We start from the raw sequence: 18,781 nt of genomic DNA, 5'->3' as shown, positions 1-18,781 counted from the left end.
TATACTCAAGCTTTCTACTGACTATCTGATGTATGTTGATGGCAAATGAGATGACTTTTAATATCTGACGTTGGGTTATCATTTGAGGATCCAATACAATTATTCCAGTGTTGTCTCAGTAAACTGTATCTTTTAGAATTTATAATTACCATCAAGAATAATCAAAGATTCTACTTCAAAAGAAGTATAATGATTTGAAAAACAAAGCAGTCAAACATGTGCTAGAATGCTTTTATATAAAATTTCAAGAAGGAATGTTACCCTATAAATACTTTTGTATTTCTAACAGGAGTTTTCAAGAGATTTAAAAAAAATTATATTTATATAATATATATCTACCTTCAACAGGGGGAGTCACTTTTCTACCAATGGTTATGGATGCTCTTTCTTCATATATTATTTCCTCAGGAGACTCTTCAACTTAAAAAACACAGTGTTTAATATTTTAGACTGAATTCAGAATAGAATACTGCAACTGCTAAGTTTCAACATATCAACTTAGTTACACGTTATAACATATTCTTCAGAAGACTTCAAAGATACCAATAATTTCACTACATAAGACAGACAACAGATAAATACAAATGATCCATCTACAACCAAAGCAAGATGATGAAGACAACTGTCATCTTTCCAAGATTTATAGAGCAGTCATGTACCTTGGACGGGTGGAGCTTCTGGTTCTTCAGGGGTAGGAACTGACACTTTCTCTTCTGTGATGACTTCCTTGGGAACTTCAGGCACTTTAAAGATATTGGTTTTGTTTACTATTAAGAATTTAGAAGGTGTGTAAGATACTGCAAAGAGCAGGCAAAGAATACATGGGAAAGTACTTCATCTTATAAGACTCTGTGGGGAAACTGGCTTTGGAGGCAAGGCACCCTTTTTTATAAATGAGTCTTTGCAGCCTTCTTCATTTATTTCTCTTCCTCTGTGTACCCTTAAGTGTAGATGTTCTCCACTGGTCTACTTTGATGCTTTGAAAAATTGGCTCTACATTCTTTGAGCAATCACTCCTGCACTCTCAACTCTTATTTCCATGGTGATAACTTCTAGATCTACATCTCCAGCCCTGATCTCCTTCCTAAGTTCCAGATGCATGTCCCCAACTTCCATACTTGAAAAGTGGACAATATATTTACTATCTTCTTTCTAATATTAATTTAGCTTGGGGACCCAATGAACCATCCTCATGGCTTAGCTTCAACCCTTACAATCATCTTGGGCTCCTCTATTTCCCTAATTGCTTTGAGAATAGACACCAACTCAATCTCCACCTCTCTTATATCCAATCTCCTTTTCCATCTCTATCACCACTGATCTTGTCCAATTTTTGAAGACCTTAAGTAACTGCAGTGGCTCTTTCCTATTATCATCCTTTTCTAAGAGTTTGAACTGCTGCCAGTTATCTGAAGCCCAACTCCTTTTCATTTATACACCGCTGAAGCTTCCTATTGCCCACAGACTAAAGTACATGCCTTATACTGGCATTCAAAGAACTCCAAAATGTGACTGTCATCTTTATATCCAGCCTTATCTCTCAGGATAGGCTGGATTTCTCCTACTTGTCTGTCTCATTTTCTCTCTTTGTCTTCATTATTTCCCCCTTTTTTTCTGTAAAATTTGTTTTTGCATATACTTATACTTCAGTAATTTTTGCTCTAAGAACTACTATCAAGATGTGCAGACAGCATTCAGAGAAATACATATTTTCTTCTTCATGGTAGGTACCTTTTTCTCGCCGGACTTCTGGTTTTTTGGTAACAGGCACAGGTTCCTTCTTTACCGGAACAAGTTTCTTGGGCAGCTCAGACACTTTGAAGATATTAGTTTTATTTTTAAAAGAATATTTAAAGACATTGAAAAAAATGTTAAGAATAAAGAAACTATAATTAACAGAGCAGCAATTAAAATTAATGAAAGCAAACTAAGGACATTTTTGTCCCTAACAATGAAGACAACTTATTGGATTCCAGTTTAAGATATCAGAGTACTTTAAACAAAATTATGATGTCAATGATTGTGTGAATACCTTTAACTTCTGGTGTTTCTGGCTTCTTAACAGTTGGGACTTTCTTCACTGGGACAACTTTCTTTGCCATCTCAGGTACTTTAAAGATATTAGTAGCGTTTAATAATATAAAATTGCAAGATGCAATATGTACACATAAACTTGACAAGTCTGTTCAGCACTGTAACATACAGATAACAGTTCAACACACGATACAGCACAATACAAAATAAGGAAAGAATGTCAAGTTTTAGACAGCACACAAAAATGAAGTAAATATTTATTTTACTGTAAGTACCTTTAGGTGGTGGAGGTTCTGCTTTTTTGATGACAGGAACTTTCTTCTCTGGAACAATCTTCTTGGGCTCTTCAGGCACTTGAAAGATAGGAATTTCTTTTAGAGTCAGATGATTACAATGAAAAGTTTAATGCTATGAATAAATAAAAAAGATCACACATTTCTTTGCTATGCACGTTGTTAAACTCTGTAGGACAAAAGTTTTATGTGTGCAATTGACTTCTGTTCTTGCCAATGAGGTCAAATGTTAAGGAAGGAGACAGAAGACAGATTTTACCTTAAATAAGATATATAATAGACATAAAAATCAAATGATGTATTTTCCCATTCAGTGAATCCTGTCTTGTACCTGCCGGAGGTGGGGCTTCTGGTTCCTTCTCTTCTGCAACAGGAACTGGCTCTTCCTCTTCAGGAGCAATTTCTACAGGTTCTTCATATACTTTAAAGATATAGTTAATTTTAGTTGAATGTATGGAACAATATTCTAAAATGCATAAAATGCAACACACAATAAATAGTCATCTTGATTTCTTCCCTTGTTTCTATTAATATCGTTTCTTGTTTTTGTTAAGATGAAATCCATCTTGTTTGACTGATTTCTGTTTCTATTGATTTGAATGCTTGAAAAGCCCTTTTGGTGTTTAATGTCATTTATAGTCATTAGTTTTCCTGTCCTACTTTGTGTGCGTTAGAGAAGCTTTGTTGAAACACCTTATGATGGCCAGTGTAGATACCGCTGACTGATGACCCAAACTAGATTTGAGATTGGAGCTAATTAAGAATAGTGAAGTAAGACAAATAATTAAAGGACAGAAAATGGCCAAGAGATACTGAATTAGAAAAGAAGAGGAACAAAGCTTAAATTAAAAACAGTCATAAGTGGTAAGCTCATAAATGGCATTACCTATACCTTCTGGAGGAGGGGACTCTACTTTCTCGGGAACAGGGACGACTGGTTTCTCTTCTAAGACAGGTTTCTTTGGTACCTCTGGCACTTAAAAGATATGAGTTGGTTTTACTTCTGGGTAGTTGAGAAATACATGAAATTTATACCATATCTAGTTCACATCTAGTTCAAATAACCCAGGGAGAGATCCAAGAACAAAATTCACGATTAGGCCAGTGATCTGTTCTTGGATCCACATAGTGGGAAGACAATGTAGCCTATTAAGATTAACAAAACCATGTTAGTAAACTCTTCTAATACTTATAACAGATGTACCAGTTTTTTTTTTTAGTGATGCTATTTAAAAACATTTAAAACCCTAAACATCCAGTATAGTAGGTTTGTAGTTGTTAATATAAGATGTTTGACAAACAAAAGGGTTTCCTATAGTAAGTGACTTTTGAGACCAAGAGTGAGTGCTTTTCTACAGAATCTCATTAGTAACATGTACCTTTAGCTGGTGAGACTTCGGGCTTTTTGGGAACAGCTACTTTCTTTTCTGCAAGGACTTCTTTTGGAACTTCAGGCACTTAAAAGATATTAGTATTTTAACATTATGAAGAATCATTTGTAAATGCTCATCACATTTACACAGAGCAAAACACTTTTCAAGAGATAAAGGCTGTATCCACCTCCATGAAACAGTGGACAGTTACGAGTACCTTTAGCAGGTGGGACTTCTGGTTTTTTGGGAACCACTGGAGGCACTTTCTTTTCAGGAACAACTTCCTTGGGCACCTCGGGCACTTTAAAAGACATTAGTAGTTATTAGCTCATAGTTTCAATGACATACGGAAATCATTAAGCGGAGCAGCAGAACATAGCTTTTTAACGACAGACATTTTTCTGTAGGAAGCAGTGGCAGTGGGAAATACCTTTCACTGGTGGTGGTTCAGGTTTCTGGGCAATGACGGCAGGTGGTTTCTTTTCTGGGACAGGTTTCTTAGGTGGCACGGTCACTAAAGATATTAGAATTTATGTTTTAGAATCAGTGAAGAGGAGTGAGAAACAAGAGAAAAGCCCATAATGCCTAGAAGTTTCGTGACAAGAAGAGCTAAGATTGGCAAAGGCAACCCAGCAGCTGGCCAGTACCTTTTGGAGGAGGAACAGGCTCTGGCTCTTCCACGACTTCAGCTGGAGGCTCTTCTGAGACAGTTTCCTCAGGCTCCTCATGCACTTTAAAGACACAAGCTCATTTTAATGCTAGAATTGACTAAAGTATATGAAATATTTTGCAAAAAGATTTTTACAGCACTAAGAAGAGAGTTTTTCTTTTTAAAAATACTGGTTTGGAGAGTTTCATGATTACCTGCTGGGGGAGGACTTTCCGGTTTGGGAGGAATAGCTTCACGCACCTTCTTTTCTGGGACAGCTGCCTTTGGCACCTCAGGTACTTTAAAGAGATTAGTATTTTCATGATTAGCCAGAGTAAAGACAAACAGACAGTGTCAAACATAGCAACATGGAGGTGGCTACCTTTGGCTGGTGGGACTTCTGGCTTTTTAGGAGGCATCACATGTACTTTCTTCTCAGGGACAACTTCCTTGGGAGCCTCAGGCACTTAAGAGATATTAGTAAAATTACATTTAGGAGTTATGAGACCATGAGAGCAAAATGTTTTCAAGAGCAGAAGAGTTTTATCTTCTTAAATCCAAGGTGAGTGACAGCTACCTGTAACAGGTGGGACTTGTGGCTTTTTAGGAGGCATCACAGGCACCTTCTTTTCAGGGACAACTTCCTTGGGAGTCTCAGGCACTTAAAAGATATTAGTAAATTATACTTAGGAGTTATAAGATCACTGGAACAAATATTTTCCAGAGAAGAAGAGTTATGTCTTTTTAAGCCTAAGATCAGTGACAAATACCTTCAGCAGGTGGGACTTCTGGCTTTTTAGGAGGCATCACAGGCACCTTCTTTTCAGGGACAACTTCCTTGGGAGCCTCAGGCACTTAAAAGATATTAGTAAAATTATACTTAGAAGTTATGAGATCACTGGAACAAATTACTTTCAAGAGCAGAAGAGCTATGCCTTTTTAGGCCTAAGGTTTGTGACAAATACCTGGAAGAGGTAGGACTTCTGGCTTTTTAGGAGGTGCCACTGGTGCTTTCTTTTCAGGGACAACTTCTTTGGGAACCTCAGGCACTTAAAAGATATTAGTAAATTATACTTAGGAGTTATAAGATCACTGGAACAAATATTTTCCAGAGAAGAAGAGTTATGTCTTTTTAAGCCTAAGATCAGTGACAAATACCTTCAGCAGGTGGGACTTCTGGCTTTTTAGGAGGCATCACAGGCACCTTCTTTTCAGGGACAACTTCCTTGAGAGCCTCAGGCACTTAAAAGATATTAGTAAAATTACACTTAGAAGTTATGAGATCACTGGAACAAATTACTTTCAAGAGCAGAAGAGCTATGCCTTTTTAGGCCTAAGGTTTGTGACAAATACCTGGAAGAGGTAGGACTTCTGGCTTTTTAGGAGGTGCCACTGGTGCTTTCTTTTCAGGGACAACTTCCTTGGGAACCTCAGGCACTTAAAAGATATTAGTAAATTATACTTAGGAGTTATAAGATCACTGGAACAAATATTTTCCAGAGAAGAAGAGTTATGTCTTTTTAAGCCTAAGATCAGTGACAAATACCTTCAGCAGGTGGGACTTCTGGCTTTTTAGGAGGCATCACAGGCACCTTCTTTTCAGGGACAACTTCCTTGGGAGCTTCGGGCACTTAAGAGATATTAGTAAAATTACATTTAGTAGTTATGAGATCACTGGAACAAACATTTTCAAGAGCAGAAGAACTATGCCTTTCTAAGCCTAAGGTTCATGACAAATACCTGTAACAGGTGGGACTTCTGGCTTTTTAGGAGGCATCACAGGTACTTTCTTCTCAGGGACAATTACCTTGGGAGCCTCAGGCACTTAAAAGATATTAATAAAATTACATTTGAAGTTATGTGACCACTAGATCAAAATGTTTTCGAGAGCAGAAGAGTTTTATCTTCTTAAATCTAAGGTGAGTGACAGCTACCTGTAACAGGTAGGACTTCTGGCTTTTTAGGAGGCATCACAGGCACCTTTTCAGGGACAACTTCCTTGGGAGCCTCGGGCACTTAAAAGATATTAGTAAAATTACATTTAGTAATTATGAGACCAATGGAACAAACATTTTCAAGAACAAAAGAGTTATGTCTTTTTAACCCTAAGGTTCATGACAAATACCTGTAACAGGTGAGACTTTTGGCTTTTTAGGAGGCATCACAGGTACTTTCTTTTCAGGGACAACTTCTTTTGGAGCCTCAGGTACTTAAAAGATATTAGTAAATTTACATCTAGTAGCTATGTGACCACTAGAACAAAATATTTTCAAGAGAAGAGTTTTATCTTCTTAAATCTAAGGTGAATGACAGGTACCTGTAATAGGTGGGGCTTCCAGCTGTTTAGGAGGTACCACTGGTGCTTTCTTTTCAGGGACAATTTCTTGAGGAACTTCAGGCACTTAAAAGATATTAGTAGTTTTATGCTTAGCTTAAAGAGATCAATGGACTAAAAGTATTTCCAAGAGCAGAGGTGGCATTTCTTCTATAGAATAAAGACTGGGGTGAAAAATACCTGAAACTGGTGGGACTTCCGGTTTTTTGGGCGGTGCCTCGGGAACTTTCTTTTCTGGGACAACTTCTTGAGCAGCTTTAGGTATTTGAAAGATATCAGCATTTTTAGAATTTGGGAACAGTGTAGGCATATGTTACAATATTCATGAAGAGGACAAGACAATATATATTCTTAACACAGCAGTGGGAATAAATACCTTTAGCAGGTGGGACTTCTGGTTTTTTGGGTACAGCCACTTTCTTTTCAGGTACAACTTCTTTAGGAACTTCAGGAACTTTGAAGATATTAGTATCTATTAGTTGAAACTATAAAATGGGAATATCGACAACACATTTGCCCAAGCAAGTATCATTTATGAAACTGGCGGACACTTCTAAACACTTTTTCCCAGTCCCCAAAACAGGAGACCAACAACACGGAAGGATAAATACCTTTAGCAGGTAGAGCTTCTGGCTTTTTAGGAGGAGCCACAGGCACTTTCTTCTCAGGGATGGCTTCCTTTGGCGGCACCTCAGGCACTTAAAAAATATTGGTAATTTGTGTTTAGAAAAGGTGGAAATAATGAACGACTATATCATGCAATCATACACCAAGATATATTCGATTACTGACAACTCTTCTTTCTTTAGAATTATATCGCCTTTATGTACTGGGATTTATACATATCATTTTTTTCTAGCTAAAATAGCAGTTATTTTTCTCCCTGGTATGTACAGCATTGTCATTACCTGCTGGGGGAGGACTTTCCGGTTTGGGAGGAATAGCTTCACGCACCTTCTTTTCTGGGACAGCTGCCTTTGGCACCTCCGGTACTTTCAAGAGAGTAGTATTTTCATGATTAGCCAGAGTAAAGACAAACAGACAGTGTCAAACATAGCAACATGGAGGTGGCTACCTTTGGCTGGTGGGACTTCTGGCTTTTCAGGAGCCATAACAGGCACCTTCTTTTCAGGGACAACTTCCTTGGGAGCCTCAGGCACTTAAGAGATATTAGTAAAATTACATTTAGGAGTTATGAGACCACTAGATCAAAATGTTTTTGAGAGCAGAAGAGTTTTATCTTCTTAAATCCAAGGTGAGTGACAGCTACCTGTAACAGGTGGGACTTGTGGCTTTTTAGGAGGCATCACAGGCACCTTCTTTTCAGGGACAACTTCCTTGGGAGCCTCAGGCACTTAAAAGATATTAGTAAAATTACATTTAGCAGTTATGAGATCACTGGAACAAATTACTTTCAAGAGCTGAAGAGCTATGCCTTTTTAGGCCTAAGGTTTGTGACAAATACCTGTAACAGGTGGGACTTCTGGCTTTTTAGGAGGTGCCACTGGTGCTTTCTTTTCAGGGAAAACCTCTTTGGGAGCCTCAGGCACTTTGAAGATATTAGTACATTTACATTTGAGTCATGAGGATCAACACAGACAAGAATCACATTTACACAGCAAAAGCACTTTCAAGGCTAGCAAGGCAGTTCTTTCCATAGCCCTCTCTATTCCCTCCTGAGGGGTTGTTAGGATGTACCTTTGACAGATAAAACTTCAGGCTTTTGGGGAGCATGCACTTTCTTTTCCCAGACAACTTCTTCGGGCACCTCAGGCACTTTAAAGATATTAATATTTTTACGTTTAGGAGCTACAAGAATCAATACAAACAGGAAATACATTTATACAGGAAAAGACATTTTTCCAAACGTCTAAGCTTCCAGCAACATATACCTTCATCAGGAAGGGCTTCAGTCATCTCGTGACGAACCACATATGTTTTCTTTTCAGGGAAAATTTCTTGGGGAGCTTCAGGCACTTTAAGAAATCAGTATTTTAACATTTAGTGTTGCAAAGATCAGTAGGAACAGCAAAATATTTTCAAAGACTACAGGAGCTATTTCTTCTTGAACTTGACGGCATGGGGACTTGTACCTTTAACTGATGGAGGTTCTCTTTTTTTGGAAGGAACTCTTTTTGCAGGAACACCTTCTTGAGCAGCTTCAGGCACTTTAAAGACATTAGTATTTCACATTTAGGAGTTAAAATGATTAATGAAAACAATAACCACAATATGTTAGCAAATGTAGTTTTTTAGAAGTTTCTTCTCTGCCTATTCTCCCCTTGCCCCACCAATCAACTAAGTTGAATGGGATTAGCAGCATCCTTGAGAAGATGGGCTCACCCTTCTCCAGCAACTAGTGGATGTCCTATGACCCTGTAGACCCTCCTTATGCAGTATTTGTTGAATGAACACTTTTAATAGGAGGGTTTTCTGTTTTGATAGGAACAGTCACACATATTTTCTTTTGAGAGGGAACTTCTTGTGGAGCTTCTGGTGCTTTAAAGATATTAGTATATTTACATTTAGGAGTTAGGAAGAACATTAGAAACACATAGTTTTAAGAACCGAAGACAGACAATTTCTTCAGTATCTGTTCAGAGGTGACAGGTGCCTTTCACAGGTGGAGGTTCTGCCTCTTTAGGAACATCCTCAGATACTTTCATTTCAGGAGCAACTTCTCGCACAGCTTCAGCTACTTTGAAGATATTAGTATTATATTATACTTAGAGGTCAAGGGATCAGTGGAGACATTAATGACATTAACTGAACCAAAGTGACTTTTATGTCTACAAGGGTGCTTCCTTCAAGAACTGGATGAGGTACAAAGTCTTGAAGGAAGGAATCAAATCTTGTCTTTGTTTATTATTCCCCAGCTCCCCAGCACCATGCACATAGTAGGCATTTGTTAAATAAATGAAGGAAGGAATGATAGAATGAGTGATACCTTTAGTGGAAGGTGTTTCAATTTCAGGGGGAGCAGGTATGAGTATTTCCTTTACAGGGACAACTTCTTGAGGTGATTCAAGCACTTTAAAATATGAATTCATTGTACTTCAGAGTGATGAAGAGCAATGAAGAGTTTTAGTCAAAACCCCACCTACAGGAATGTCACAGACTGGGTGACCTCCCTGCTCCCCAAATCTGATTCTTTGGTAAAAGTATGAATACTTGATTATCGGGAGCTGTTTTCTTGGTCACCTCAGGCACTCTCAATATTAGTAATTTTATTTCTTTGAATGGTAGATACATAGGAACTGAGATAAAAATTTACCTTTAAGTGAAAAAAACTGATTTTTAAATAATTAACAATGTACCTTTTGCTATTAGCTCGAAGAGGATAAAACAGCTCCTTACCTGGATTGGCTTTATTTTGTACCCTCACCTTAGGCACTTTATTTTATTTTATTTTTGGCTGCATCAAGCGGCTTGCAGGATCTGAGTTCCCTGACCAGGGGATCGAACCCATGTTCCCTGCAGTGGAAGCATGGAGTCTTAACCACTGGACCCCGAGGGAAGTCCCTTAGGCACTTTAAAAAGGTGATTGTTTTTCAAGTAAAGGAGGAAGGAGAACAACTAAAATATTTCAGACAGAGAAAATATTGTCAAAATGTTCAGATATTCTTTAAATTACAGAATATCATGGGTATTGTGACGAATTTTTGGAGATGTTTTAAAACATTCTCATCTGTTGATTTATCTGAAAATATTCAACATGAGAAAATGTAGGACTCTTTAAAAATAAAAGACAATGAGAGGAGCAAATAAATATTCAGGGCAGAATTCCAACTTTAACTGGTTTTGGTTTTAACTGCCCTGGTTTTAGAAGGCTCTCGGGTAGAGATGATATTACAGATAGAACAGTTCCACAGTGAATTTAATATTTTATTTTCTTTAAGTCATGGTTTTCTAAAAATATTTTTATGATATTTAAGTCTTAGGGGAATTCAGTTATTTCAAAATTATGCGCTTGTTTTTGGTAGTAAGTTTATTTTAATAGAAGAGCAATTCAACAGGTAGTTGTATTATATCCTGGAATTTCAACCCCATGGAGTGTTTGAAGTACTAACCTATAGTCTACAGCCAAGCACCTCTGTCATTTTACGGCACTGATTTCTGCTTTAGAGCACTGTGGGGTGTGCCTATTCAGTCTAGTTTCAGGGATATAAATGTTATAGGTGATCTCTCATATAGATTTTTTTTTCTAGCTAGTCTGAATTTTATTTTTTAAGGAAACAGCAATAGCTATTTCCATCTGGGTCACATCTGCACATTATATATATATATATTTTTTTTTCCCTGGAGGGCTCCTAGATAAAATTTATAGCCCAAGCATCTCCATGTGTATAAAGTTATGGACTTTTCCCCCTTATGACTCATGGGGACATGTATATACCCAGTCGAGCTGCTACTTTGGGGGACCCACTTCTCTGAAGTGATCTCCCTGGTAGCATCTGGAGCTTTAGAGGTATTACTATTTTTACATGTGGTGAGTACAACTACAGTCATGAGATAAGAAAGTCAACCTTCTTCTGGCTTGTACCTTTTGGTGGTGGTATTTTTCTTCTTTTGGTAACAGGAGGTTGTCTCTCTGGAACATCTTCCTTGGAGACTTCCAACTCTTTAAAGATATTAGTATTTTTTAATTGAGAAAGGCAAAGACATGAAGATATGACTTACAAAGAAAGTTAGGGATATTAGCAGATATTATAACCTTTAATTAGAAATTTTATTTTTGTTCTAATGTTTATTCATTATATGAGTGGGATTTGACTTTTTAGGAGCAAGTCATAGATAGTTCCTTGTCTTGGGTACATTAGGGACACTAAAGATATTAGTATTTTAGCATTAGAGGTCATGAAAATCTACACAAAGCCGTGAACACATTTTGCAGACTGATGAAGAAAGGTTTTCTTATTTAGATTTTCGCAACTAAGAATTATACCTTCAGTTGGAAGATGCTCTGGAATATTGGGAACAGCCTCAGGTAACTCCACCTCTGGAAATACTTCTCTGGTTGTATCAGGCTCTTTAAAGATATTAGTAGGTTTACACTTAGAAGTTATAAAAACAGTAGATTATATAACACGCAATTTTTGAGTCTTGAAGCCAAAGATATTCATCCAAGTTTGATGTTGTTGGAATGTACCTTTAGTTGCTGGTGTTCCTCTCTTTTTAGGAATAGTCACATATATCTTGTCCTCTGGAACAACTTTCTTGGGTGGTTCAGGCACTTAAAAGATATGAGTATAGTTATATTTATAAATGCTGAAGAAAAGTACTGAGCTTTTAAAATGATCCAAAAATAAATTTTCTTCACTGGGTCATTGGTATTATATACCTTTTGCTACTTTGGTTTTTGTCCTTTGAGGATGAGTCACAAGTACTTTTTCTTCTGGAGATGATTCTTCAGATACTTCATAAACTTTAAAGATGTTAGTATTTATACAATTAGAGGCATTTCAAGGTGGATGAAGAATAGTGTTAAGAAAAACATAATACATAATACACATCGATAACTCAAATGACTAGTACTACACAGATCCAAGTTAGTGACAATAACACACTGGCTAGGAAAAAGCCTCATTCCCAGTTTTATGATATAGGACTTTTCAGCATTTCTTTATGATCATGACGGTAAAACTGAGGAATTCATTGGTCAGGGACTAGTATATAATTCTTTTACTTTGTCTGCAGAAAGATACTGGTAAAATTTCCCTATTGTTTTTAATTTTTATGGATTTTTTTTCTTAAGGAACAGGGTTGATGTTGAGTTGCACATCAAGAATTCTCCAATATTTGACTTACTGGAAATTCATCCAAGTCTTTTCCTGTTCCAGGAAACTAGTTATCTATATTTTCAAACCAAATCTAGTCTATGGCTTCATATTCAATATGAATGTGAAAACTATTCAGAGATTGGAAGAAGAAAAGAAAAATAAGAATGATTAAATATTTGGAAAATAAGGCAACTGAAAAATAAAGATTTCTCCAGATTTCAGAAAGGAAGACTGGCTGATAATAATAAGCAAACTCAAGTATAGAAAGGGTATTCAAAGGTGGGAGTCATCATATATTTTTATCCAAACCTATTATTATAGGGTGACAAAAATTGTATTTAAATTTTACATTCAAATAAATGGAAGGATATCTTGACTGCTGGCATTTTCACTATTCAGATTATTAAACAGTATTCTATTCAGAATATTTTTTTACTCATATTATTTTACTCTTCAAATTAATTCATTATAATTTTGCATGAAGGCAAAACCAAAAATGGCTTGAGAATTCTTTTGAGGTTCTAATGGCCTTGTAAATCTATGGGTATTTGAATAGCACTGCCAAAATGTTTACAACGATTGTTGCAAAGAGTAAAAAATATAATGCTGAAGTATTTTGATTCTACATATCCAAGTAAAATATTATCATCAAGTTAAAGAAAGTTGCCTTATGGTCTGAGGAAATGAATTGCTGAAAAGCAGAAGACATTTGTACACAGAACAGGTTAACAAGACAATGACAAATTCAACAAGACAAATGACTTTTCTAAAATTGGGCAACGGTATACGTACAGGACTCTTTATTTTTTAAATTGGTGAGGAAATATAACTTGTCTGAAGCTAATAGTCATTCAAATTGTCTAATTTTAGCCGAATATTTTTGGCATGTTAGGATTTTACAAGATATTAGTATATTTACTTTTAAAAGCTATGAAGACAAACACAGATGAACCAAAGAGAACCACCAGTTTTTCTACACTCACTGTACATTGTTGCATCTTCAGAAAGAACTATGGGTGATATTTCTTCTTGAATACTTTTCTTAGGCACCTCAGGAACTTCAAAGATATTAGTATATTAATTGTAATAAATACCAAATATAAGATATTAAGAATATAACGAAACAAAAGACAAATATTTACATCACTCACATTCACTTTAAACCATGAATAACTAAACATAGAGTTATTTCATGTTGTGATTAGTATCAGTGTATACCTTTAGCTGGTGGAACTTCAGGCTTTTTAGGAACAGCTTCACGAACTTTTTCTTCTGGAACAATTTTCTTGGGTACTTCAGGTGCTTTAAAGATATTTGTTTTATTTTAAAAAATTGCATCATTGGGTGTAAAATATCAAGACAAAAAGGGACATCTAACAAGGAGAATGTCAAAAATCCCCAAATTATAAGTCATCTAAACACACAATCAATGCACCTCTCTAGACGGACTTGTTGATGAGTTGTTGATTTGTCATATTAGAAGGACTTTGCCCTTTGGATACAACATCATTTTCTATTGTCACTTGGAACATGTTTATTTGTTTCCAGAGCTACTTGAAAATAGCCTCCAAAATGAATTATTTTTGAAAAAGAAGTTGGGGGGGTCAATATTTAAATATTGCTTAAGAAGAGGATCAATACAAATAAAACCAACTTTTAGGCTCAGGCCTGTGTTCCCAGAGGGTAGTCACAAAAGGGAGGATTATGTTATGGGACATAAATTGAAGTTTACATAATTCAGCCATTTTGTGGCGTTGAGGGGAGAACAATCTCTCTCTCTTTCTTCTCATAATAAACGAATAAAAGGGAGTTTTGTATTAGTGGCGAATCAGCAAAGGCAGATACCTTTAGCTGGTGGAACTTTGGGCTCTTCAGAAACATGTACTTTTTCTTCTACCACAATTTTCTTGGGTACTTCAGGTACTTTGGCGACAGTAGTAATAGTTTCTTTTACTTTTAAACATTCATAAAGATTTTTTAACAAGTAGAGCATAATAGAAATGTAAAGACAGAAAAGAACATAGCCACAGTATAAAATACAGACATCACTTTACCAAATACATTACAGTTATTAAAATGAGTTGAATTTTGATAACAAATACAACAACAAAAATCCAAGGGAACTTCCCATGTAAGAATCATAAGAACTTGACAAGAAAAATGAATAAGACACCTTCAGCTGGTGCTCTTTCTGCTTGTTTTGGTGGAATAATTGATATTTTCTCTTCAGTGATAACATTCTTAAATGCTTCAGAGACTTAAAAATGTAAGTATATATTATTTATAAGCTACTGTTTTTCATTTTTATTGTGAAATTCAAGAGGTTTAAAAACTGAACAGGGCTCCCCTGGTGGCACAGTGATTAAGAATCTGCCTGCCAATGCAGGGGACACAGGTTTGAGCCCTGGTCCGGAAGATCCCACATGCCACGGAGCAACTAGCCCCATGTGCCACAGCTACTGAGCCTGCGCTCTAGAGCCTGCGAGCCAAAACTACTGGGTCCACGTGCCACAACTACTGAAGCCTGCGCGCACCTAGAGCCTGTGCTCCACAACAAGAGAAGCAACCGCAATAAGAAGCCCGCGCACAGCAACGAAGAGTAGCCCCCGCTCGCTGCAATTAGAGAAAGCCTGCGCAGCAGCGAAGACCCAACACAACCAAAAATAAAAAATACAAAAAACAAAAACTGAACAAAGCAGGGACATTAAACACACAGTCACAATGTATTTATATTTATTAGGTCATTAAAATTAATAATTAACAGGAAAACAAGGATTTATCAATAAACAGGTGAGTGAATATATAATCAAAGAGTACCAAAGAAGGAAAACTGGGTTCACTGTTTGGTTAGTAGTGATACTGCTTTGGGTATTTTAAGTATAACAGTGACTTTCTTTTTTGATAGAACTTTCTTTAGCCCCTCACCCACTTTCAAGATATTAGCTTGTTTTAGACATTCCAGAAACACAAAACACAGAAGAAAAACATCAAGCAGAATTCAAACTTGTAAAGCAGCCAAGGTGCTACTATATGTAAAATTAGGTTAAGCAATTTTTCACCAATAAAATACCTTTAGCTGGTGGCTCTTTTCGAAGAACAACTTTAGTAGGTGGTTTTTTTGGAGGGATGATTTTCTTGGATATCTCAGGCCCTTTAAAGATATTGGTGTTTTGGTTTAGAATGAACTCCTGAAGTATCATGGCCCACGATGACTAAAATTAGTACAATGAGGGCTCATAAAATGCTTTCTCTATTCATATTTTAAAAGTTTATACCACACCTACTTCCAAAAAAACTTGATTTTGCGAAATTTCATCTGCATTGTAAATTTACTGTGTATACTAAGCACACACACATTCCTTCATATTACACACATATTATTAATTTGTTCAAGAGCTGGAGTAGTCTTGCAGAGAATGTATTTGTACGTTTATCCTCAGAATATACTAGAATGCAGGTGCTACTACCACACTTCATTTCCTTCCTTAATGTTATTTCTCCTGAAAATATCATAAAATGGTAGAAGATTTGGATAAGTAATTATCAGTTTGTGAACAGTTGACTGAAATGCTAACAAAGCAATGGTTCTTTTGCCTGGACATGTAAATTCCTCAGTGAACTGAGGAGTTTCTTTCTCACTCAACTGATGACACTGGCCAGATATTTTGGTACGTGTAACAATCACGTAACACTCTTACTTGGATTTAAAAAGAAATCCACAAATTCATACCGTGAATTATGTTATCTCCTTAGGTAAGTAGATATCAAACATTATTATCTTGTTGGCTAAAATTATACTCTGTGGTTAATCTCTACTCCATATCAAACATTGTTATCAAGTAATTTAAACTCATGCTTAAAGTATTTCATGATTTTATCATGGAAAGTAAGTGGGTTTCTAATGTCCAAACTGAATATGAAATGTACTTTAAAAAAGAAGTTAGAGCAACATATAACAATCTGTAATATCTGCACAATTCCCTATACCTTTAGGTGGAGCTTTGGGTTTTTCATATACTTCCACTTCTTCAGCCTCTAAGACTTCTATTACCCTATGGACTTCTTCAACTTCGTGTACTTCTTCAGCTCTATACTCTTCTACTTTGAGGACTTCTTCAACCTCATGGAACTCTTCTTCTTCAAAGTATTCTTCAACCTCATGGAACTCTTCTTCACGAGCTTCTTCCACTTGTGCTTCCACTATTTCTAATTCTGCTCTTTCTTTTACTACTTCCTTTTTGTGGACAGCAACTGATATTTTTTCTTCAAGAACAGCTCTCCCTGAAAGAGTATCTATTTTAAGAGATCTATTTTTTTTAAACACAGCAGAAATGAAGACGTAAATTCAAAATATAAAAACAGCTGAGAAAGGCTTTCATGCAACAACACGTGAAAATCAAAGATCTTCCCAAAAGTACCTTTAGCTGGGGGAACAGCTTCTCTTTTAGGCACAGGGACTTTCTTTTCAGGGACTTTCTTTTCTGGGACTTTCTTTTGAACTTCAGGCACTTTAAAGACATAGTTTTAATATTTGAGACTGTCAAGAGCAAGATTCCATAGGCAAAAGACATCAAAAACAATCAAGACATGTAGACATAAAACATAAACATCTTAATGAAAAAGATTATAAGAAAGTTCAGGTTAAAAAGAGATGTACCTTTGGCAGGAGGGGCCTCTTTTTTCTGAACAGGAACAGGTACTTTTTCTTCAGGAACCTTCTTTGGCACTTTAAAGATATGAGGCATTTCAGTTAGCTGACAGTACTCAATGATAAACATGAAATAAAAACATCAGAAACAACATCAACATTACAAATAATCGAAGTCTAAGAAGTCACTCTATTGTAAAATTGGACACCAATTTTAGAGGCTATAAAGATATTTTTCCAAATCACTCATTTGTACTAGCCACACCTTAGAAGAAGGTATGTCCACAAAGAACCTGTGCTATCTTTTTTTTTTTTTTTTTAAATAGCAGGAATTACCAATATTGGGCCTACTTCTACTATTTTTAATTTGATGAAGGCTTTTTTCAAGTGATTGCCATCATAGAGTACTTAAGCCTTGATACAGGTGTCACGTTCTGCTGGGCACTATCGTGTCTGCTGAGGATGTCTATTGCAATAGGGGCAGCATAACTTAATCAGTTAGGAGTGCTACTGAAGCATTAACCTAATTAGGAACAATGAGAGATAGACGTTTTCTAATAACCTTGAATGCTCTGGCCAGATATTACAAAAGGGACACGAGGCTCTTTAAAATAATTATTATCTAAGCATTAGAACAGATAACCCCCCTCCATAAAATAACACAGTAGACATAATTATTATAATAATTCCACGAGAAAATTCGATTTATGTAATGGAATAAAATCTAGGAATGGAATGTTGGGAAGAAGGATCCATTGTAATGTATATAAGTATAGAGAGATGTACTATTAACATTAAAATTCTCAGCTATTTAAAATAAGAATATTCTGGAATAATTCACACACACGCACACGCACACACACACACACACACATAATCATTCATTAACATTCCAAAAAAGGCTAAAACAATCGAACGAATTATATTTGACAGGTTCTTAATCAATTTCATGAGTTTCCTATTTAAATGACTCTAAGAATGTCTCCGTAAGAGAATCAAGCGTGTGTACAGCAGCATAAACGCAGCAGTGAAAATCCGATAAATCCCATTATCAAAATAAATTTCGAAAACAAAACACACACACAAAAAATAAATGACTCTAAGAAAGTAATGAATGAAGATACTTTTGTTTTTTAAAAAGAAAATATATGGGAATTTAAAGATATTGTCTTTAGGCTTCCCTGGTGGCGCAGTGGTTCAGAGTCCACCTGCCGATGCAGGGGACACAGGTTCGTGCCCCGGTCTGGGAAGATCCCACATGCCGCGGAGCGGCTGGGCCCATGAGCCATGGCCACTGAGCCTGCGCGTCCAGAGCCTGTGCTCCGCAACGGGAGAGGCCACAACAGTGAGAGGCCCGCGTAATGCAAAAAAAAAAAAAAAAAAAAAAAAGATATTGTCTTTAATAAAAGGATTTGTTATACCTTTAGCTGGTGGTGCCTCTACTTTCTTAGGAACAGGAGTAGGTGCTTCAGGTACTGCTTTCTTAACCACTTCAGGCACTTAAAAGATATTTCATGGACATTTTGAAAAATGACATGCAATTAACAGAACAACCACCATATACCAAAAAACCCACAAACACAAAACATTGATTTAGTTTAAAAATATATTAGCAACCTAAATGGTAATTGCATATATGAAGTATTGACTCTAAAAGTGAGAAGGATAT

The 18,781-nt window shown here is 36.3% G+C and overlaps 1 protein-coding gene across 1 annotated transcript in view; it reads right to left on the bottom strand.

Moving 5' to 3' along the window:
- TTN (titin) overlaps positions 1-18,781 on the bottom strand; it is a 281,733-nt gene that overhangs the window by 123,015 nt on the left and 139,937 nt on the right. Inside the window, 19 exon segments of the mRNA XM_032637061.1 lie at positions 2,310-2,387; positions 2,659-2,748; positions 3,220-3,303; positions 3,707-3,784; positions 3,918-4,001; positions 4,131-4,214; positions 4,348-4,431; positions 4,565-4,648; positions 5,896-5,979; positions 6,475-6,558; positions 7,593-7,676; positions 7,760-7,843; positions 7,955-8,038; positions 14,310-14,387; positions 15,535-15,615; positions 16,452-16,745; positions 16,883-16,972; positions 17,122-17,190; positions 18,534-18,611. Of these exon segments, the coding sequence (XP_032492952.1) occupies positions 2,310-2,387; positions 2,659-2,748; positions 3,220-3,303; positions 3,707-3,784; positions 3,918-4,001; positions 4,131-4,214; positions 4,348-4,431; positions 4,565-4,648; positions 5,896-5,979; positions 6,475-6,558; positions 7,593-7,676; positions 7,760-7,843; positions 7,955-8,038; positions 14,310-14,387; positions 15,535-15,615; positions 16,452-16,745; positions 16,883-16,972; positions 17,122-17,190; positions 18,534-18,611 (1,776 nt within the window).

The sequence above is a fragment of the Phocoena sinus genome, chromosome 7, assembly GCF_008692025.1.
Source record: "Phocoena sinus isolate mPhoSin1 chromosome 7, mPhoSin1.pri, whole genome shotgun sequence".
Taxonomy (NCBI): Eukaryota; Metazoa; Chordata; class Mammalia; order Artiodactyla; family Phocoenidae; genus Phocoena; species Phocoena sinus.
This window is presented reverse-complemented; position numbering and strand designations above follow the sequence as displayed.